Genomic DNA, 25123 nt, shown 5'->3' on the forward strand with positions numbered 1-25123 from the left:
CAGAAGGACAGTTACCTGATGTTTTTATGGAAGGGGACTCCCCTTCCAAACAATAACATCTCTCCCCTTCCCCTTCATCTCCACTTTCCACTTACACCATCAACACTCCTCTGTACAAGTTGGGTGATTTTTGGGTGGGTGCCAATGGGGAGGTTTGTTTTTGTTTTGTTTTTCTTCCAAATTTGATTACAAAAATATTTCCCTTTTTTCATTGTTTTACTACTGTATTTGTTTAATATCAATAAAAAAACTGATTACAAAAAAAAAAACTCTCCTCCGCAAAGGTAACGTGAAGTTAATTTTACGTCTATATTTTATGTATTTATTGTGTTCATTTTTTGTGTATTTTCATTGTTTTTGTATATGATTTTATGCATGAAGTACTGTTATAAATGTGTAGATAAGCAATCGTCTGGGGTTCGGGAACAGCATAATCCATTTTACATTAATTGTTATGGGAAAAATGGTTTAGTTAGTTTTCAAACAATTTGGTTTCTGAACAGCCTTTAGGGACAAATTATGTTCAATAACTGAGGTTCCACAGTACATTTTGTTTCATTCTCATTTCTATACTAGTTCGCATGTCTTTTGATTTCCAATTGTTCTCCAACATTAAATGTGGCAGTTTCTAATAAAATCAGTGCGCAAATTTGTTTATTTTTCAATGTGATTTCAAATATATTACTAATTGCAAGTCATTAAATATGTTCTATTAATTAAATTGTCTTGTAAGTTGGCAAGAATGGGACATATCGTGCACATCTGCAGTTGTGAAGGTGTTTGCTCATGTATGGTAGCTCATAGAAGACATCATCTTTGTTTCCCTGTGTGTCTTGTCCGGTTTTGCGCCACTCTTTGATGCCCCTTTCTTTTTCTGTTCCTGAAAGACATTGAGAAAAAATGATTAAGCATTTCTGTGCAGGCTGGAAATGTTAAATAATGTTTCATTTCAAATATAACTGACACACCCCTATAAGTAATGTTTATTTTTTGTTTTTTGTAAAATTGCTTCAATTCCAGGTGGTAACTAAAATTTGTCTCACAAAGCAATATAATATTCTTTTATAGATCCTTATTGTCAGATTTAGGTACATTTACATATCATTCTTCTTTATGCTTTGTCACTTTTAACCTCAAATTAATATATTTTGACTATTTTGATCATTTTCATATGTGATATCTTTGAGGTTCAGGGACATCACAGTAGTCATGTTAGAGCAGTAATTGCGAATGTTAATCTTTTCTAAAATGTTCACAAAAAAGCACTACTTTCCCTCTAAAAAATCAAATCAATAAAGATCCAGTAGCAAAATCACACACCTTTTGACATTTATTGTCTTTGAATGACACCTGGTATAGTTTTGTCCTATACATTTTTAGATTTCCTACTATTCACTACGCTATGGAAGACCACTGTCTAATCTACAGTGTTCCATTTAACAGTCATTTCTTAATGTATCAATCATGTCACTAATATTTCAGCAATATAATTGCTGTGAAATACATAAAAGTGTTACACAGTAGCTGTTAAACATACAGTATACAGTATATAACTGTTATATAGTCCTTTCTGGTTAGTGTGGGTAGCTTTTCATTCATTGTTATCACTATGTGTATTTCAGCAAGCACTACTGACGCACACACTCATCCTGTGACCAGTGCTTGTTCTCGAGGAGGTTGTGCCTATCCTAGCAGGAACCAGCTGTGGGCAGAAGGTCGCTTTCAAAGATAGCATTCACACAAGGTCATAGTGTACCCATTTGTAAGATTTTGAAAGAAAACAGTAAAAGATGAAATGAACATGCCAACTCTACAGGTGAAGCAGCATTGAATACCACATCATATCTGGATCAGTCAAAGCACTGGTTTTAAACATCAGATTGTAAATGGAATTAACAGCTACATATACTAATTATTAATAAAATTACCAAAAATATTTCTATAGCAATGGTTGCCTGAAGAAAATACATTTGTATAGATTAAATAAAAACAGAAGGAATTTTTAAACGGCAGCAATACCATAAATAAAAACATAGCAAAAGTAATAGCAGAGCTTTGTGACTAAGGTGAAAAACAGACCTATTAAGGATAGATAGATAGATAGATAGATAGATAGATAGATAGATAGATAGATAGATAGATAGATAGATAGATAGATAGATAGATAGATAGATAGATAGATAGATAGATAGATAGATAGATAGATAGATAGATAGATAGATACTTTATTAATCCCAAGGGGAAATTCACATACTCCAGCAGCACCTTACAGATACAAAAAACAATATTAAATTAAAGATTGATAATAATGCAGGTAAAAACAGACAATAACTTTATATAATGTTAACGTTTACCCCCCGGGTGGAATTGAAGAGTCGCATAGTTTGGAGGAGGAACGATCTTCTCAGTCTGTCAGTGGAACAGGACAGTGACAGCAGTCTGTCGCTGAAGCTGCTCTTTTGTTTAGAGAAGTTGTTATTATTATTATATAGTGTTTACACAGGGGTAAAAACAGGACTTCACATCTGAAATTTATTTTTTAAAATAATTACATAAAGAAATAAGTTAATAAATAGGTACTCTCTGTTAACACAGTAATTGAATGTATTTGTACATAATGAAAATTATGAAATCTGAAAAGTCAGACTGGATTAATGTTTTTACTTTGCTTTACACATTTTGTCTAATAACGTATCCCTCACAGATTCACTGCCTGGATTTCTTTCATGAGTTTGTTCAACCAAAGATCCCGTGCTTTGTTCTGAAAGGATGCGTCTCCGCCTTCCAAAGGCAAAAGAACAACAGGGCACACACAGGAAAACCTTCCGTACAATATGTGGCCAATTCAAGTTAGCTACTGACAAACGGGTGAAGCTACCAATGATTGAATGTCAGGCTACAAGTTGCATCTCACTATGGTGCTGCAAATTTAAACAAACTGATTCACAGGCATTTTGATCTCATCTTGTACAATGATCATATGACTTAATTTGGCACTTTCACATTGACTACTAGCTGCACAGTTGTAAATTTTGAAAATGAAAAGTGAAAACTACAAGAAGACTGATTCATAATACAAGGAATTTCAGCAACATGCTGTAGCTAGAAATGCATAATTAAGAAATTAAATTTAAAATTTTCTAGCACATTTCTTTTCATTGATATTCCCCATAAAAATGTTTTCAGCTCGTTCCTGTATGTATCTTGTTATAATCTGAGAAAGTTTTCATCCATCCATCCATCCATCCATTATCCAACCCGCTATATCCTAACTACAGGGTCACGGGGGTCTGCTGGAGCCAATCCCAGCCAACACAAGGCACAAGTCAGGAAACAAACCCCGGGGCAGGGCGCACACACACACACACACACACGGGACAATTTAGAATCACCGATGCACCTAACTTGCATGTCTTTGGACTGTGGGAGGAAACCGGAGCACCCGGAGGAAACCGGAGCACCCAGAGGAAACCGACGCAGACACGGGGAGAACATGCAAACTCCACGCAGGGAGTGCCGTGCCGCCGAAAGTTTTCATGTGTTTGTTTAAAAAATTAAAACCACAACAAAGTGGCAGTGTCACTGTTCCTGGATAGTGTAATAGGACTGAGACACAATCGGAAGGTTGCCGGTTCGAATCCCGTAAATGCCAATAGGGACTCTGCTCTGTTGGGCCCTTCAGCAAGGTCCTTAACCTGCAATTGCTGAGCGCTTTGAGTAGTGAGAAAAGCGCTATATAAATGCAGCAAAGAATTATTATTATTATTAAAACATTATTACATGAATAAGACATTTTTCTAGGTTCCCCTTTTGCATTTCTGGGTATGTATTTGTTTCATATTGTAAATCTGAAGTTAAATATATTTTATTACTGTAATGTTTTCATTTTTTCCACAATTTTTGTTTGATTATGTGTGCTGCCATTTAGGCAGTATCATTGCCAAAATGCACTTTCGGTTTCCCAGATGTTGTATCACATCTTATCATCAAAGCAGTGCTTTATAAACTAATGTGACAGATTCTGCATCATCCAAGACTGAAAGGTTTCTAAAGAATTGTGCATATGTCTTTGTTGATTTTTTTTTACCACTTACTGTAACCCTATATTGATCCTTTTTGACTTTGATTTCTTTTTAGTGTTTTGGCTTTAGCAAGTCTTTTATTGACTTTCTGATTTCGAACTGTATTCTTTTGACATTTTGACTGATCATCCATTTCCTGAGCCCTTCTTGCCAGCTTTTTTGTAGCATGCGGTTTAAAAAGCAGGAGGGCTTACTTATGCTGCAACCCAACTGAATTGTTAGCTATTTGGTCTGGCATTTACTAGTGAACACTTCCCCATATTTTTTGCCATGCCCTTTTATTATGGCAGCACACACTGGGATTTAATATTTATTTAACAATCTGAGATCCTAGGACAATCCAAAATGGTTGTTCTAACATACTGTTGAACCAATTCCAGATGTTGTATTAGAAAATAAAAATGTCAGAACAGACTTCTTTGAGGTAATTACATGAGTCTGACAGGGCTATGTACTCTTAACATTCCAGTTCCTCCTGGTAATGGATTTAGTAATGTGACAGAAACTGAGGTATGTATTAAATGGACAGAGACTGTGCACCTCACAGATCTTGACTTCACACATGACATTATCCTGCTAGCAGAAACAACAAGTCATCTGCAAGAGTTCACAATAGACTAGAGAAAAACTCCAATAAAGTGGAATTATGAATAAGCATAGATAAAACAAAGATCATGCTCATTAATTTACAATTTGACAAAAATATACATATTGGGGAACAAAATCCCACAAACACTCAACAATTCATCTACCTAGGCGGCATTATGTCCATTGATGATGGTGAAGAGAAAGATGTGCATTGTCACATTGGCAAGGCAGCAGCACTGTTCAGAGAATGGAGATGATTTGGTCCTCAAATAATTGAACTACACCTATATACAGTAGAGTAGTCCTTTTGGTCTCAACCTATGCCAATGAAACAATTTAAAATGACAGTGAAAACACCCCAGAGATTAAATGTGTGTCACCAAAGATGCCTCAAAAAATTCTTGGGAGATAAATATACCATAAACACATAACGAATGATGAAGTCCTGAGGCAATGTGGACTCCAGAAGTTACAGGACCTAATTATGCAGTGCAGGACCCATCTGGCCAGGCATATCCTACTCATGCCAAAAGTGCCCTGCAATGGGTACCGTTCGATGGATTAAGAAAAAGAGCATGGACTAGAAACACATGGTGTCATCCATTTAAGTAAGACCTAAACTGGGAGACGAAGAAGGCTCTTCTGGCTGATCAGGGACAATACAGGATACTTGTAGCCCAACTGGAGGACATAACTAATTAAACTAAAACGCAACCTAATCCTGGGATCTCTGAAAGCCCTTTGTAGAAAAGTGCAAATAGTAATTATTTATTAATTAAGAGCAACAAAGCATCCAGTTTAATAGGACAAATCTTTTTTTTAATTAGATTAACTCAATTTGAATTGACTATTGATCTTCAATTATGTATGTTTTCACTAAAGAATGTAAGTGGCCGTAGTAGATAGATAGATAGATAGATAGATAGATAGATAGATAGATAGATAGATAGATAGATAGATAGATAGATAGATAGATAGATAGATAGATAGATAGATAGATAGATAGATAGATAGATAGATAGATAGATAGATAGATAGATATTATCCCTAGGAGTTGGCACCAAGCACAAATCATAACACAAGTGCTATGAACAGTGCTGAAGAACATGAACAAAAAAATCTCTTGGACTTTCTTGTACTGAAAAATAAAATGATTGTAAATTAATCATTTGAGCCATGTCTTCTGCATGCTTTTCTCTGCAACTGTAAAAGTTGTTTTGACCTCTTACTGTAGCTTCCTGCTTTATGGAAGGTCCTGAGGTTTTCATTTTCAAAAATATATTTTTTATACATCCATCAGTTTTAGGTACTCACTGTTTTCATTATAATGCTACAGAATAGGTAAGGTTTTCAGGCATCATAAAGAACTAGGCCTTCATAGGACTCAGTCCTTCTTAGGACTTACTTACCACACTCACCTACTCAATCATACCAGGGCCATTTAGATCAGCTTGATTGTAAATTTATGGACTGGTAAAGGAAGACTTTATATGAAATGAAAGCAGGAACTAATCACTTTGAAGCAGGGCAGTATCAATCTATTTTATATTGCTTGGTTGTTATGTAACGGTTCTGCTGCTGATGGCTTTTGTTTTAAACTAATTCTTCATTTATGTCTGTTTTTAGTCCATCTTTAATTTTAAATGGACATTTTATTTAATATGATTACCCATTCCAACTTTCTGATCTCAGAAACTCGCTAACAGTGTGCCTTCATTTTCTTCACAATATAAAAAGAAGTGTATTGCTTGCACATCTTAGGATCTATTCTGTTAGGTGTTACTTAGTTAGGCTTTATTTTAATTCACTCACCTGTAAGGGATTTTTTTTAAAAATCCATATTTCTTTATGTACTAAGCCACTAACAATAAAAAGCATATAACAAAGTAATCAGTAGCTGACCTTAAAATATGGTGCCATGAGGATCTAGTCTTTTCCATTCCACAAAACCTTTTCTTGTATTTCCAAATATAAAAAAAATGTTGAAATTTCAGAAGCAGTAAAATTATAAAAGGACCAAGGAGGAAAATACTTTCAATTAAACATAAAATAGTTTATGTTAAGAAATAGGTTTGGGTAAAACTTTTTAGTCACTACAACCTTCCAGGACCATAATCAGGACTGGATACCCCATTACATCGCTTCAGGAGTGAAGATCTTTTTTGAATATTTATAATTTATTATGTTTATTTCTATTTCGAGTGTTTCCTACTGGTTTCTTGTGAATTATAATGAATTTGTATTTTATCATAAGTCAAGTTGATACAAGGATGTCTTTTAGTATCCATGACACAGAATATGTTTGCTATGTAATAACGAAAGGTTTTAAACAGCTTATTCTTTTATTTAAACAGATGTGTGACATCCACATAAAAGGGGTACTCGGGTTATTAGTTCATGAGATTGGGTGTGTGCTGTGAAAATTTTAAACACTTAAAAAAACATCACGTCTCTGTCAATCCAATCTTAATAAAAGACAAATATGAAGGGTGTTCACAACACATGACACACTCAGTGATGGGGGCTGAAAACAAGGAGCTGTAGGCAATAAGATAAGAGAAAAGTCATCTTATAATGTACTTACTATTGAGCCTTGATCTAAAACACAAAACATTGTTGGTTCTCTTTAAACAATAGTACCAAAGTTGATATCTTTATAGACAAATGCATCAGTATGTAGTATATTTTAATAAAAAATATATATAGAAGCTTTCAATTTTCATTAAATATGTGCTCAATTCAAAGGTTAAGTTCTAACCATTGTTCTAGAGACTCAGTATTGCAGTAGAATTAAAAATAAAAATCCATGCTCTTAGAAGTGATGAGGGTTAATAACATGCATGACTGTTGCATTATAACCATTTAATTCAAGTAAAATATATGATTGATCTTGATGTCTATAAATGACATATTTATAAAGCTGTATCTGTTGCTTTACATAAAAGAACCTCATAATATATTTCCATTTAGAAATATTTTTGCAGCACTTCTTCTTCTTAATAATAATAATAATAATAAAGTGCCACAAAATTTTTTTAAATTGAAATATATTCATAGACAGGTGCCTGTAATTTGTTGTTCTCCTATTTTCAGATACACTACACAGTTTACAATAAAAGACAACTTCATGACAAAGACAACGAAAGTACAAATTATATTTAAATTACAAGACATCTCAATGGTGTTGTGAATCAAGAGTTGTTAAAAAATCTTTCATAGTGGGCAGTGTTTTCCTTTATGGAGTGTTAATGTATGTAAAACATGTAAATAAACTGCTGAAAACAGTTTTTGTACTTGTTATAGTTCACTAAATAACATTGACAAAGATTCCATGAGAAGAGATCCTAAAGTCCATCCGCTTTAATAGAAATAAAAGAGGTAACCTCCTGTTTTTCTCCTCAGAAATCTAATTTATTCTGTACTTCTCCACATAATCTCTGTTGACCTCAATACACTTTTGTAACCTATGCATCCATTTTTAAATCACCCATGAAAATCATCTTTTTACAACTTGGCTAGGTAGGTCTTCATTTACTGGCCTGATCACCTCTTCTCAATTCTCGTAGCATTTTCTTCACACGTTGGCTTTGGTTTTTTGGGGAAGAGCCAGAAATCGTCTGGGGCCAGGTCAGGTGAGTAGAGTGAGGCAAAATCTTGATCTTAGGGGCATCAGTGACAAGGGTGGTCTTGGTGACTCGATGCACTTGGCGAGGCTTCTCTTGAGATTTTGGAAAACTTCAGCTAAACATTTCTTTGTGTAGACATCTGAAACCAGGCAAACACTTCTGGAGAGTTCTGTGAGTTAGTGCTTGGTTGTTTCCAGCTTTCTGAAGGCTTCTGCCACCAATAAACCACAATTAAAATATGGTTGAGCATGAGAATTTTTTTTCATCCTAACCCTAACCTGACAATTTCATGAAGTTTTTGTGAATACCGTATATACTCACATATAAGTCGGGTCTTGAAACCTGAAAAATCGATCATAAAATCAGACCCCGACTTATACACCTGCATCTCGTGTTTCTCAGACACGTCGAATTCTGTTGCAGCAATGCAGTTACCAATTTCTTTTGCTATTTCAATGACGTTTAATTTAAAAACAGCTTCATATTTTCTTCTAATTGAATGCTCCATCGTAGATATGGGATGGATGCTCTTTTGATAAAGGTGTATGAGGGTGTGAGATACAAAAAACACAAATCAGTGTAAACGTTGCTTCGGAATACTTCGGGTATTACCGTGTGGTCATGTAGGCACAATAGCACATGTTAGAATATCATAATTTCTTGGACCAATACCGTGAGTTTTCCGGTTTCGAGATATACGACCGACATTATAAAATACCAGAAATTATACGGTAAAATCAAGTCCCGACTTATCCACGGCAGAACTTAAACGCAAGTATATATGGTAGTTCAATAAGATTTCCTGATAAAAATCAATCATAAGGAACAAATTCAGAAGTCTATGTGAATGGCCTTTTGGGAGCCCCCCTTCCATATCAAAAAATAACATTAATCCCTTATATTGTCAAGTCTCAGTTATTTATCAGTTGCAGTTATCCATTAGTTACAAAGTCTAGACACTGTTTGTTTGGAGTTTGCATTTTCTGTCTCAGTCTGGGGTGTTATTTCTCAAGGAAACATATCACATTTTAGACTGAGTATGGCAGTAAATGCAAGAAAAGAGAATACTTATTATTCTAAATTTGGCCATTTCCAGCAATTAAAAGAGATTAACCTTAAATTGCTCTGGACCCAGGTAACAAGTGACCTTTCAAGTTTTGCAGGTCCTTTGAAGCTGCCTAGAGGAAACTGAAAAAAATGGTCTTATTATGCAAAGTTATTCTTCAGTGTTTCAAACCATACTACTGTTTTGGCTTCATTTAACTGAAAAGGCTGGGGAAACATATTTCTTGCGCAAATTGCTTGGTGCTAGAATTCCTGTATTTTGTTATAAACATCATTAAAGACCTCTTTTCTTCTGTTTTCTTCCAACATAGACCTTATTATTTATCTATCTCTATGATATTGTTGGTTGGTAAATGTTCTGCTTATCATTGTTTCAATAACATTTGATCACAAAAAACTTGATGAAGGTGTACATACTTGAAAACAACTTTTAAAAGGATAATACCTCAAAGTACTCTTTTATTGAGTCGCTAGTTGTATGATCATTCGTGTTTCTGTACTTATTGCTGATAACAGTGGTCAATATCTAGTTTCTGTAACTGGTTCTTGACTTGTTTCTAGTTCTGTTACGATAGTCGTACAGTATTCACTGTAATGACCAAAGCTGGCTCAGAGAATGAGTGAATGAAGTTTGTGCACAAATGTTTCCTCTGATGGATTGGCTTGTAGCAGGGTTGTTTCCTGCCTTCTGTCCTTGGATGAAGCAGGTTCAGAAAATGGATGAATTAATTTCCTATTATCATTGCCTGTGTTGTTAAATGTAAGCTTGCAAACCTAAATGTATCAAATTAAGCAGGTATTTTCATTCTTTTAATGGCATTTATTCCATGTTTTGTATCAATATTTAATTTAAAGCCTTTATTTTATTTTTTAACTAAAAAGATTGTTTCAAGGAAAGTACTTCATAGAAAGCTTAAGGAATCACTAGGTTGCATAAAAATGCAATCCTTCTTAATACTGAGGATTTGAACAAACCTGTTTTGTTATCAATCACTCTGCATTGAAGATTAAGGGATTTAGTGAAAGTTAGTTTTGTGACTCATGTAGCTACATATATAAAATAAATAGCAAATACTCATTTCTCTTTGTTTAGACTAAGGAAACAGTAAATCATAGTGAAAGTGAATTGTGTATTTATTGCCATATAATGGGTTCAATTCCTCATGGTGTGCTGGCATAATTTGGGCATGTTAGGGCACAAACATTGGTTAATATGAACAGTGCAGCTGGCACTGAGTTCTATTAGCCATACCAAAAGGCTCGGCCACCTTTTTCAGTCTGTAACTATGACATTCACATTGGAAGGCAAGGCTTGGAACAGACAATGTAAGTGACATTTTTTAATTTGATTTGAATGGAAACAAGTCCTTGTGTCCAAAATAGAATTTAGTTTGTTTGCACTCCGTGGCATTTGTTCTTTTGAATTCCAGCTATGCAATATGTAATGTAATGTAATAATGTAAAAAATTGTTTAATTAGTCCTATATATTTTTTGTGTTGTAGTGTGCATTTCATCAAAACTCTGTAAATTGAAAATATTAATTAAAGGAACAGAAGTGTGATGTACAAAGTTCCTTCTAATCAGTTTCTAGTAGGGCCATTATTAATGTGACACATTTTGCAACCTCTTGAGCTTTTTCGTGCTTTCTCTCAAAGCATAGTGGATGCTTGAGACAGACCAGAAAGCAGCCAGTGTATGTATTTTGCATTAATTCTGCCCCATTGTACTTTTGTATAAAGGAATAAACAGGTTACTGTTTACGATCCTGAATGTCCATGGCTCTTCATTCCAATGAATTTTGATCACTGCCAATCCACTAACACTAACAATCCATTTCTAAATGTTCCTTTTTCAATTTAAATTGTGAAAAACTGGATCCTATAGTAGTGAAAGTTTAGACCATGTAGAAGTCATTTGCAGGGTACAGTTACACAACAGCCAGTTTGAAAGCAACCATCCAATCAATCTTTGCACAGCAGAATTATTGCAGAGTGCCAGGTATGCTAACTGGCTGACACGTTTTTGCAGTTATATGCATTTTCAAACTTTTGTTTGCTAATGATTATCCAGTGTTTTCTGAAACATATTATGGCCATAATATTTTTACTCAACTTGGTGAGCATTACAGTGACATTTTTTCTTATTAGTGTTTTCCAAGGGATTTTTTTCCCCTAATTTAACAGTTTAGTACTTATGTAATTCATTCCAGAATGCGACACGCTTCTGCATTTTGCATTAAGGTTTATTTTTTCTACTTTTTACAATACTGTGGTGTGTACTGTGGTTTATGCTCTTTAGGAGCTGGTTAGATAGACAGATACTCACATCTGTTAAGTTTAGGGCTGATTCCAAAATCCTTGTTTTAATTTGTAAAGCCATAAATGGCTAAGGCCCTGCTTACTTATCTGAACTTATTGTTACTTACAAACCAGAACACATATTGAGATCCCAAGGTGTTCACCTTCTTCCTTGGAGATTCCAAGGATTAATAAAATAACAATTGCAAATTAGGCTTTTATTGACACAGCCACAAAGCTCTGAACTGGTCTGCCTGTTGTTATAAAAGGTACCCCTTCAGTCTCTGCGTTTGTGTGAGGGGTGTCCAGGAATGCTCCCTCATCACATCAGATGGTAAACATTCCATATTCAGACAGGATTATCTAGCCCTCTAATATTTAATTAATAATATTGAATTGCCTTGGTTACAAAGTACAGGATCAAGTAAAATACAATAATAGTACTAAGCAATAAAATCTTAATACATAAACACATTTTTTAATTTAAACAGTAGTACAAAAATGAATGTCATTAATTAACACAAATTATTGCAATATAAGCCCCATTAACATAATAATTGAGATATGGCCATCAGACAACAGAGAACATCCACACAGGATTAGCAGTCCTGAAGGAATTACATTTCTGTAGAATCAGATATAGAACCATATACAGTATAGCAGAGAAAAGTCACAGTTCTGATGACCGTATATTGGCCAACTAGCAACACTCTCCCTCCTAACCATTCTACAAAATAATAAGTACTGTACATTTTGAAATCACTAGCCCTATAAATGTAACTATAATGATAATTATCTTGCATTTTGCTGTTTCCTGTGGCTCCTAGTACTGGTGAAGTAAAAGTAGACTTTGTGACAGCTTAAGGGAGCAGGGACTGTCAGACACATGACCATACTGACTCTCTTATAGGAACCATTTCATGGGTACACAATGGAAGTGGTGGGAATGTGGAACATTTGCCAACATGATTTCCATTTCCCTCACTATCCCTGAAATGTAAAGTGAAGCTCCAGAGATTGTAACTACTGGGGCGCCAATGCAAGTCAGATTGCTGGTTGGCAGCAGGGACACCCAACACATTACATGAGAGCACTTCTTCCCTCCTCAGTATAGGTATATGTCTTAAAATAGGCATGTCTATATAAACAGGACATTACTTTCAGGATTGTAGGGTGTGGAACTTGACCCGGACACAGACAGGCAGACATGCTAATTTCACCACCACACGTTTATTTACACTATCTATTATGTACAAGTATTGTGCCACAAACCCCAATCTTCCCCAAAGTCCAGGCCAATCACTCTGCCTCTTCGGACCGCCTCCTTCTCTCTTTCTAGCACCTTGTCCTGCTTCCACCTGACTCCAGCCTCGAATGAAGGGAGGTGGCCCCTTTTACCCGGATGTGTTCTAGGTGTGAACTGGCAATCCCGCGGACACGCCCCAGTGTGGCGGAAATGCCGGCTGTCCTCCTGGAAGCACTCCGGGTGTTCCCTCTCTTCTTCCTCCCAGCACTTCCTGGTGTGGCGGAAGTACTGGGGTCCAGGGTCCTTCAGGCAGGGGGACACACCCTGGTGGTGACCACGGGCCCCTACAGGGTTGGGCTTCCAAGCCCTGTACCCGTGGCCCCAAATACAACCAGGGCGGACGCCCCCTCGCGGTCTGGAGGAGGAATGAGCCCTCCTCCTGGTGCCACAAGGGATACTTAGGGCCTCCAGTGGTAGTTTAAATATGACGGAGTAACCAGTGTCATTCCTGGTCATGTTAATTGTTTCAAGGCCTGGTCCAGAAGTAGTTACTCACTAGAGCTAAAATCCTCTTCTACACACTAATCCAGAGCACCTGGAGCTAGGAGGATTATGGTTGGCAATATTATGACTGGTGGAATGAAGAGAGGAAGGCCACAGAACAAAGAGGAAGGGTAAAAGGATTGAAGAACACTAACTAAGGTACCATCTGTTGGTAAGTTCAAATGTAAAATTTCACAAATGATCCTCATTGTAGAGCTTACACCTTATTCATGGGGCTTTGCTACCCCAGGCACCACTATATTTTGTGCCATGCAGTCAACTAATGAATTAAGATTAAAGTCTGTTTAGTGGGAGTTCCAGGAGCTAAACCATGAGCTATTCAATTTTCCAAACATGCAGGCCTCACTATGACGCCTGAAATTGTCCTTCAAAACTACAGCTCCTTACGCCAGCAGTAAATGATATTCTTCAGCATTTCTTAATAAAGGTATTTATTCATAGTGTTGATAACACTCAAGGACTCATTCATACATATAAAAAAAAATGGAAGAAATCTGCATGCTGATTATCTTTACAGTGGCCATGTCCACCTTGTTCCATTAAAGTAGAGTGCCCAGAGAAAACACATATGGACTTCTAATTCCATGCAAACAGCAACTGAATTTAAACACAGGACTGTAGACCAATGTTCCTTCTAAGGAGTAGCATATAGTGAGCAAAAAACATTGTTTATGAGCGACATTTTGTTTAAGCCAAAAATTTATGAGCACCAACTCCAACGGTCGGAGTGAGCGATCGTGCGATAAGTACGAGTGATGCCGTCGGAATGAGCGATTGTGAGGGAAGTATGAGTGACGCTCTGAATTCATGTGAGCGATCGCTCACGCGCTCAGTTTAGAGGGAACATTGCTGAAGACTCTGTGAGACAAAAACATCAACCAGTGTCACCATTCTTTGTTTGTATAACATCACTTGCTCTGTCTGGTGCATATAATATGTTTTACTTCATATTTGTATTATGTAAATAAAAAACTAAAGCCAATATGAAAATTACACAGTAACTGCAGCAGATAGAAGTTGATGCAATACAATACATAGCTTATGGGTAGTTTGAACTTGCACATCACAGCATTCTCCTGTAGGTCTAGTTGAAGTCAAGGTCAAGTAAACATGGACACTTCAGTGTTGGGTTGCACCATTGTTGAACAATGCACCAAAGTGAGATTTCGTTGGGCAGAGCAAGTGAAACCTGCTGAAATTCAATGAAGAATGTTAACTCAGTATGGAAATGAAAACAGCATGACTCAATGAAAAGTTTATGAATAAGTAGACAGGTTTAAAGCAGGGAGAACAAGTGTAACTGACAAAGCTTGATCTGTTCAACAATCAATATGGCAAATTGTCACTGTAGATGAAACGTTGGTCCATCACTATGAGCCGGAAAGGAAGAAACACTGCACACATTTAAAACACCCATTTTCTTTTAGTAGAGAAAAATTTCAAATGACAGCCTTCTGCCAGAAAATCATGATGATTTTCTTTTGAGACATAAAGGGTCCTGTTCTGGCATGGTGCAGACGTGGATTTGGAAGCAGCTAGAAAACGTCTTCTCCCAAGGAATGAAGAACTTAGTGGAACGATACAGGAAGTGCATCAACCTGCAGGGAGACTATGTGGAGATGTGATATAACTGTTATGTTCATTATTTCACAGTTACTGGTATTAAAGACTAAGTTGCCTATAATTCTTGATTTTCCCTTGTAGTTTAAACTATTGTGTATTTATTCAAAGTACTACCATTGCTAAGTAAGAGATAGCCTACAGAGAAAAGGCACAACATCTAGCTAGGTTATGTATAGACAACACCTTGTTCCTCAACACCACCAAAAACCAAGGAAACAATTGTAGATTTCAGGATAACCAGACAAACTAACCACCTACTCATTTACATCTATAGAGAGAGAGTGTAAAGTGTCAAAAGCATTACATTTCTGGGGGTCTACATCACAAAAACAACAACCGTAGCCATTAAACATCCCCTATCTAGTGAAAAAAGTCCAACAGGGGTTGTTTTTCCTGAGAAAACTGTTTACCCAATTATTGATAAACATCAACAACTACACTGTAGAGCGTAAATTCTAATATTGTGCTACTATGTGGTATGCCAGGTGAATATGGGAGAGACCTGCTACAAGTGGTGGAAACAGCTCAGCACATTATTGGGACAGAACTATTGAACTTGGATAATATGTGTTGTCCGATTATAGAAGAAGGCAACCAGAATAAGCAAAGATGCAACCCACTCAGATCATGGCTTGTTTGTCACTTTGCCATCTGGCAGGTGGCATATGGCCATCAAAGCATGTACAGGCAGATTGAAAAACAGTTTTTACCCCAGGTCAATGGACTTTGTCATCTCACTTTTTTTCCACACCACCTCCCTCTTACTAAAACCCCTTAACCTCTACCCCTACCTTTATCAACATTAACATCTGATTTTAATTCTTACATACACTTTTACTGCATTTTTTAAATAGAAAGTTGGTATACTTGAATAGGCTGAATAAGCAACTGTATTTACTCACCGCTGCTACACTATATATATATATTAATACTAGTTAATACAAGTATAATACGCTACATTTACCATTATTAATTAGGTTATTCAATTGTATTATCACTGTTTATTATATTGTATTTTCATTTTTATTTTACTTTTTTGTTCTTTTTTCTAATGTGATATGTACCTCATGCAGCTCAGCAGAAAGTTGCCACACAATATTTTGTTGCATGTATTTATAATGACAATGAAGAATCTTATCTTATATGCTTATCGACATTTCTTTATTTATTAATTTTACCGGCAAGGAATCTTTCAGGGTTCCGGTCTTTTTCATTTCATATGTCCCACCAAGAGAATGGCTGAAAACCCAGGGCCTCTGAGTCAGAAACTGTAGTTCATCCAGTTGAGTGAAGAGAATTTGTCTAGAAATTAAGAAGGTCTGCGAGGACATCAAATTGCACAGTGGAAGACTTTCTGTCTTAGCCTTGGTGCCTTGTCTTTACTACAATGTTGTTGTACTATGCACAGTAATAGATTCTTTTCATTATACTTTATGGTATAATGTCAAAAATCAACTGAAATTAAATGAATGTTCTGTTGGGTGTGAATGTGGAGATGCAGTTTATTGTGCATGATGTACATACAACAGCAATAATGTGTTAGAAGTGGAGCCTTATGCACTTGTGTGCTACCTCATCAAGCTCTCATCCAGTGCTATAAAGGCTCTGAAAAAATCTGCAAAAATCAATATGTTATTATGTATTTTTTTGGATCACAGAAACACAACTGTATCTCACAGTGTCTGGACCCCAATATGAGCTCCACTGAGCTTCCTCCTGGAGTTTACATGTTCTCCTCACATTTCTGTGGATTTCCCCTAATCCTACCCCTAACCCAATGATGGCTTGATGTAAGTATGTCCTCTGTGTCCTCTCCAATGTTGGTTTCAATAAAATGCCTGGATAAAGCAGGTTTAGGAAATGAATGGTGGGATAATTGGATGGATCAAAATACATTAGGCTGTTGAATCTTTTATAGGAGTCATAAAATTTATGAAACTAAAATGATTTATAGATGCTCTCTATTTACAGTGTATTGTTTTACAATAAACAGAAGAATACTTCAACTGTAAGCTGGGATATTTTCCAAATGTTAATAAAAACAAAAATCTGTGATGCTAATTCATGTGAACCTTTATTTAACTCACGAAAGTACAAAGAAAGGGTTTTAAATAGTTTTAATGACCAACTTAATTTTATTTTGTAAATAAACACAAATTTAGAATCTGATGGCTGCAACGTACTCAGCAAAAGTTGGAACATATTATAAAATTTAAAATAGAATTGAAAAGTGCACAGAGTATTCAAGCATTCCATATTAAGCATTCTAATTGGTAGCACTGGTAGCAGGTGAGGACTGGGCATAAAAGTAGAATCCATCAAAGCCTCAGATTTGCAAGCAAGAATGGGTTGTGGCTTACCCCTTTGTTCTAAAATTTATAAGAGAATTGTTAGCCAGTTCAAAAGAAATTTTCCTTAATGCAAGATTACAGAGAATTTAGATATTTCAACATGTATGGAACATAATATTGTGAAAAGATTCAGGGAATTCACAGACATCTCAGTGCATAAAGGGCAAGGTCGGAAAGTATGTGATCTTCAAGCCCTGAGGTGACATTGCCTAAGAAACTATCAGGATTCTGTAATAAATATAGCTACCTGGGCTCCGGAGTACTTTGGAAAACCATTTCCACTTAACACAATCTGTCTCTGAATCCAGAAATGCAACTTAAAACTGTATTACACAAGGAGGAAGCCATATATCAACTCTGTGTAGAAAGAGTAGTGTGTTCTCTGGGCCTGAGCTCATCACAAATAGGCTTAAAGACAGTGAAACCATGTGCTGTAGTCAGATGAGTCCACGTTTCAGCTTGTTTTCAGAAACAAACAGGTTTTAAGGTTAGACTGAGGAGCATGCAGCTAGGTGTCACATGGGTGTCCCTTTGGCCTGGTCCAGTTGCTGTGGCCCTCAACAATGAGGTTCCTATGAGCCAGATCACCCTGAGGGAATCACGCTACGTGGCCGTAGTGCTGTAATTGACGATCCCTCACAATGCAGGTAATGTGCCTCATTCGGGACTCTGTGAGTAACCTCTCATTTGACACAAAGTCAAACCAGCAGTACCCAAGGATTCTCCGTAGAGACACAGTACCGAAGGAGCCCAGTCTTCGTCACTGAATAGCATCCATGTCTTGCAAGACAGGAAGCACCAGGACTCTAAAGACTTGAACCTTCATCCTTTTCCACAGATATTGGGAGCTCCACACAACCCGTTCCTGCAACCTCATGACCTCCCATGCTCTCTCTATCAGTCCACTGATGTCATAGGAAGAGTCATCAGAGACATGAATGTCACTGCCAAGTTAAGCAAACCTCTTGACAAGGTCGATACTCAGACAAACACACAGCTGATGGCTGTGCCCAAGATGTTGTTAAAGGTTTGGATGTTGATATTTACCCAGGACACTTGCAAGCCCAGACACTCAGACGCCTCACTCAGTCTCTTGAGCGCCCCATTCAGAGCCTCCATTGACTCTGTGAAGATCACAGCATCGTCAGCAAAGTCACGATTAGTGAATCTTTCTTCACCAACAGATGCTCCAGTGCCACAGGACCCCATGAACCTTCCCAATTCCCAGTCCATGCAAGCATTGAACAGAGTAGGAGCAAGAACACATCCCTGAAGTGTTCTCCATGTCAACAGATGAAAATGACTATCCAGACTGTTTCAGCAAAATGCGCAGAAGCCAGCATCTGTGATGGTATGGGGGTGCATCGGTGCCCATGGCATGGGTGAGTTGCATGTATGTGAAAGTACCATTGACTCTGAGGTATATATTACAAATTTAGAGAAACATATGTTGCCATCAAGGTCACATCTCTTCCTTGGACATCCATGCTTATTTCAGTAGGACAATGCCAGACCACATTCTGCATGGGCTACAGCGGTGTGGCTTCATAGACATAGAGTGTGTGTGCTTAACTGGCCTGCTGCTAGACCAGATCTATCTCCTGTTGAAAACGTATGGTGCATCATGAAGAGGAGAATCAGACAATGGCAACCAAGGAATTTGGAGCAGCTGAAATCTTACATCAAGGAAAAATGGACAAAATGTCCAATTACAAAACTATTAGTGTTCTCATTTCCAAAATGATTAAAAAGTGTTATTAAAAAAAAGGTGGTATAACACAATGGTAAACATGACTCTGTTCCAACTTTTGTTGAGTGTGTTTCAGACATCAAATTCTAAATTTGTGTATATTTATAAAATGCAGTTAAGTTGGACAGTAAAACTTTTGCAAAACTTTTCTTTGTACTTTTTTCAGTTAAAAAAAGCTTTACCTAAATTAACATATCACCAATTTTTGCTTTTATTATCATGGAAGGGCAGATTGGGGAAATGTCACACGGGGTAGATTCATTGACAAATGTGTATTTATACATATAATGTGTATTTAATACTGACAAAATTGTATTTCTCAACATTCTGATGAGACACCACTCACCAAGTTATTCTGCCTGGGCTTAACAAAAAGTCTTTTCCTTCCTTATAATCAGATGTTATTTGGATTACATATAATAGAGCCAAGATCACAGTTGGTAGCTCTACAGCGATATTATTTGTATCTTTGAAGGAGTATTTTTTTCACTTTTCTCACGTTCATAATGCTCAATCAGGCAAAACATTGCCTAGTAAATTCAGCATGCCATAACCTGAGGAATACGTAGTGAGAAGGTGCCATAGGCCCCATTCAGAGGGTCTGCAAAGAGTCAAGCGTGCTTTAGATGTTTCAGAGGTGGACTGACACTTTTTGCCAAACTGTGTACATCTGGAACAATTCAAAGACTGGATTTTTGTAATTGCAGAGAGAACTGTCAATCCTAAGAAATTACCTCACAATTACAATGCCTATAAAAAGTATTCACATATATATATAGTGACCACGAGTGGGTGTTTCAACACCCCAAACCCCAGACACTACTCCACAGGCACAAATTCTGGGATTAAATAAATAATCATGTATTTGATAAAAATACCTGCAATAGGTTTCTCAATATATGCATAAGCATAATATACTTCCTTTCTTTCCTTTCCTTTTCTCCAATCCTCCTCATGGCGAGCTTTGTTCTCTTCCACCCAACTCTAATTTGCCTGGATGAGACAGAGTTGCTCCTTTTATCTCAGACTTGGGACTTTTGTTGCCAGGGCATTACCCGTACATAGCACCTCTGGGTCAGAAGGAAGCCCCACAAAGTAGGGATCACGAATACCTGTAGCAAACCCTGGTGGCACCCACAGAATCCAATAGTGCTGCCTTATGGGACTATAGCTCCCAGCAAGCCCCGCAGGTGTCCAAGTGGGTACTGTAGCCTGGGGATGTTGCAACCTAGCTTGTCGAGGGAGCCTATTTTTTAAATAAGTCAACTCCCCCTGTCCCTTTATTACACTTATTGGCCGGGTAAGGGTCTTTGGTCCATCCCTGCCGGTGTGCCAGTGTACCCACTTCCCAGATGGCATCTGCCAATCTTCAGGCTGAGGCAGGGACTACCCTGTCATTGTCTTGGCCATCATACACACACACACACACACACACACACTACTTACAAATATAAAAATATATGTTTAGAGAACTACAAAGATCAATGATTGCATGTTTCTTGGCCATCAAAATACATTAAACATTTTTACATTTAATTGTTGTTTTTGTTTAGTAATGAGGCATTTTTGAGCTTACTGAGTGGAAAAGACATTCACCAGTTCTTAGCGCCCACATGTACCTTTCACAAATGTCAAAGCAATTCTCTGTGGCAGATAAGGTGCTTCTTTAAAAAACTAATGTGACAAAGTTCAGTAAGATAGATTATCTGCATTCTTCCATTTCAGAAATTCCAACAATTTGAACTTTTTTTTTTCTTTCAGAATTAGTTTCCCCTATAATTGTCTCTATACTTGTGACTTTGGTTCCTTTATTGTCACCCACTCCATTCTCCAAACAGTTGACTGTTCATTTTGTATTCTTTTCATCTGAAAAAGGAAATGTTTAAAAACTAGCCAATCCAGTTGCTATCAAATTACACAGTAAATGGAGCATGGATTGGTTTGTTAAGCTGATAAAAAGCTATTAAAGTTTTATCCAAGGAAAATTGTTTAGGTGAAATGAGACTGGTAAAAGTGGAATAAAACACTGGAGTGTACTAAAATAGAAAAGTTAGGGAAAGGGTTGGTGCTGATGTAATAGAGTGAGATGAGTAGAAACAGGCTTAGCAGATTTAGACATTAGAACCAAAATAAGGAGCTGAACTCAATGAAGATATGCACCAGTGAGTCCAAAGAAGACATAGACGAATATGATAGCAAATGACATGTGCTGTTGAAAGAGGAGGAGGGACATATGAGGGACTGTGAAAACTGTATCAGTATGCTGCTGCTGGAGTATGTGAATTTCCCCTTGGGATTAATAAAGTATCTATCTATCTATCTATCTATCTATCTATCTATCTATCTATCTATCTATCTATCTATCTATCTATCTATCTATCTATCTATCTATCTATCTATCTATCTATCTATCTATCTATCTATCTATCTATTGTGGGTGGATTTATGCAACAGATGTTAAACTAATTATTATTAATTATTTATACATTTTGTTAAATAAGAGAGCACTTAAAGTGAATTTCTGTACATATGACAAGGGGACGTAAAATTACATTAAACACATTCCTTCAAAAAAACTCAAATATGACTGAACATTTGAAATGATTCAGCATTGTATGTTTTATGTGTTTTTACCTGCTATTATGTGGGACAAATATTTCGGTATTGTGTCTCTGCTAATTAGGAAGATGCTTTGCATGCATGAGTGCACTGGAGATATTAACGTTAAAAAATGTTTAACAGCGACTTATGAAGCATTGACAAAGCAAGGTCAGCACATCCTCACCCAGAGGGACGTCCATCATTGGGAGGTGCTACTACTGTATGTCATGCGATATAATCTCATACACTGAAAACTGTAGCCTTGACAAGACACATTCCATTCTGATGTTCATATCTAAACTGAAGGTTGCCCTCTTACCATTTGAAAAATAACATCTATTACAAAAACCATGCTTAACATAATTAATGTTAGCTGACATTGTTCCACATATATTTAAAGCAGCCATTTACAGTTTTATTAAATATACTAGATGCAAGCATTTGAAAATGTCACAGATCAATTTTTTGCATACTCTTTTTCTAGTAGGTTTTAGAAAGAACTACAGCTTTACAGCTGTATTTATTTAAATGTTACAATATACTTGAAAGGTTTCAGCCAGGCTTTAACCTCGACCAAATCACAAATTCTTTACTGGTTTTGGTAATGATAGTTTAGTGTTCTTTAATACAGGAAATAATACAGACAATATGCTTTAGTCTTGGATAGAATTGAAAAGTATTCAGTTAAGTAAAGTCCTGAGAAATACATTGTAAAATCACTACTTTTAGAGGGTCATTATTGTGCTAATCAACATTTAACACTTTGTGACTCTCTGACACAATGATAAGTGAGTATAATGACCCCAACACTTCTGTTTTCCTTACCTGAAAAATCTCAGAACACAGTTTACAAAGCTGTCTACCACTAGGAGGAATTAAGTTTCATTCAATAACATCTCTTAAATGCATAGTGTAGAAGAAATTGGGAAAACAAAATATATTTTCCAAACTTTCAATCAAAATAGAAGCAAACTAAAAACAAAAATTAATTTTAGAGTGTCACGCTGGCTGAACTGTAAAATATCCAGCTCATTAAAGCCAATGGGTGACAACAGCAGGCTAAGCATGACATGGACATTGTAGGTTCAGTGTGTGATTTAATTCAGCTGGGAGAAATTTGCAACACCCTCCATATAGTAATGTTCATTTCAAATATTAAAATTTTCATTTTACTCATTTCATTTATCATTGTACTATGATAGTTAACCCAGCCCATCTATATCTACAATATATGACTGTTTTTTTGAATATAGCATTTTGTTTTCAGCTCACTGTACTAGTTTCTCTTTAGTGTTCAATTTTTCAAGGTGGGGAAAACATGAATAATTACTGGGTAAAATTACATCTTGCCTGAAGAAGGGGCCTGAGTTGCCTCGAAAGCTTGCATATTGTAATCTTTCTAGTTAGCCAATAAAAGGTGTCATTTTGCTTGGCTTTTCTCTACATGGGTAAAATATATATACCTAAAATAAAGGCGGTGTAAAACTGCAAATAATATATCTGTAATGTATTAGGTCATAGTGTTCTTAGTTGGTTGACATCCTACCAATCAATTTTATGAAAACAAAAAATTAAATACAGCTGGAATAAGAGGCAAAACCTAGGAATAGAAAACAGTGGAGTGAAGTTGATCATCCAGTCTGCAGTGAAAGCCTGAATGTTAGCGTCTGGCAGCCAAAGAGCTGAACTCCCCAACAAGAGCAACATTTTTGAAGGCACAGAAGTTACTGAGAACACAAATAAAGATGAACTCAGTGCTAAATGTAAGTTTGATCGGCTCTTCCTGTCAAGGGCACATTTATATGTTGTGTGCCCTGCAGAATGTACAGCTTAGGTTTTCCTGCTGACAGTGCAGATAGCTTAACGTGCTACAAATATAGAGCTAATTTAGAGTTGGTTCAAAAAATATGCGCTTTGGAGGACCCCATTACCAGCCAAAATTTGGATTGATTGGATTTGTCTAGATAAGTCAGTTATTTCTGATTCGGCTTCAGCCTCTCCAGGCCTCACTGTAGTCAGTGGCCAAAATCAGCAGCACCAATCAGCCACAGGGTGAGTAGGCAACAGTGAAACTGGGGGGCTGAATATTCAAAATTTAGTACCTTGGTAACAAGGTCAGAACAGATACTCAGCACTCAGCAGCACATCTGTTAAGACTGAGAACAATAATGTGTTCATAATGGGGATTCTGTAGTTAAATGTTAAAACTGGTCACAGTACAGAAACAGTGCTAACCTGTGTTGTAAACAAAACTATAATATCTTCTGATGAAGGAAATTCCACAGTAATTATGTTGTTACATTTAAATCAAATTTACATAGTCTAAAAACGTACATTGGGCTCTCAGGCACTGTCCTTGCATGGTTTAGTCCATAGTCATTATACTCAGAAGATAAACATGATGTCCTGCATGGCTCTGTATTTGTAACTATAGTGTTCTGATTTTACATTCTTCCACTGAGAACTGTCATTAGAAAACATAACATTCATTTTCAGTCATATGTAGAAAATACCCAGCTATGTCGCTCTTTTGGACCAAATTACTTTTCTGCAACGGCATCCATAGAACAAGAATTGCTGGGGTGGCCAGCTGGCTAAGGATTTGACGACTGTGTCTGGCTTTACTGTATCTTTGAATTTCTCTGTTGTAATGGACCCCTCAGGGGTTTCATACTACTTTTTCCTCTCTGTTTAAACTAATCTGTGTCTTTATTTGCATTCATTATGAAATCAGTAATTTGTAAAGTCTTTATTTGCTTCTACCTGTGAACTTGTCTCAGTGCTCTAAACTTACATTCAGTTAGGAGCGTGACACAAAAATAAACTACATCTCCTTCTATGGAATTGTTAACTTATTTTCATTCTCTGACCCTCTTAGTGAAATTCAGAGTTACAAAGGGCCAGAACTTTTTGCAGCAGTACTGGGCGTAACACAGAATGAAGCCAAGGGCAGGGTGCCAGTGCATTGCTGGGTCTTCTAACACACAAAGCAAAATGAGCCAATTTGGAATTGGCTGTTAACCTAACCAGCATGTGTTTGGTGATGTGGAAGGAGAACCTGAGGAAAAATACACCCTGACATGAGGAGTATGTTTAAAACGCCACACAGACAGTGGGATTCAAACTCAGGGCACAGGATTCATTACACAGTAGCACTCCCTATTGTGTTTTTATTTTTACATTTTACAAATCAATCAGAGTTATATCCCAAACATTTAAATTTCAAATCAATCTCAACATCTCCCATACCCAGTTTGGAAAGTTATGTGATTGGAGAACATAATATGACATAGTTCTTCATAGATATTTTTACAACAAAATCTATAAAA

General features: G+C 36.6%; 1 protein-coding gene across 1 annotated transcript in view; it reads right to left on the bottom strand.

Annotated features, from left to right (window-relative positions):
• Positions 1-716: 716 nt before the first annotated feature.
• The window catches only part of si:dkey-106n21.1 (solute carrier family 23 member 2), a 122059-nt gene continuing 97652 nt past the window's right edge, over positions 717-25123 (bottom strand). Inside the window, exon 13 of the mRNA XM_051931166.1 lies at positions 717-880. Coding sequence (XP_051787126.1) covers positions 717-880 — 164 coding nt within the window. The remainder of the gene's footprint in view (positions 881-25123) is intronic.

The sequence above is a fragment of the Erpetoichthys calabaricus genome, chromosome 1 (assembly GCF_900747795.2).
Source record: "Erpetoichthys calabaricus chromosome 1, fErpCal1.3, whole genome shotgun sequence".
Lineage (NCBI taxonomy): Eukaryota > Metazoa > Chordata > Cladistia > Polypteriformes > Polypteridae > Erpetoichthys > Erpetoichthys calabaricus.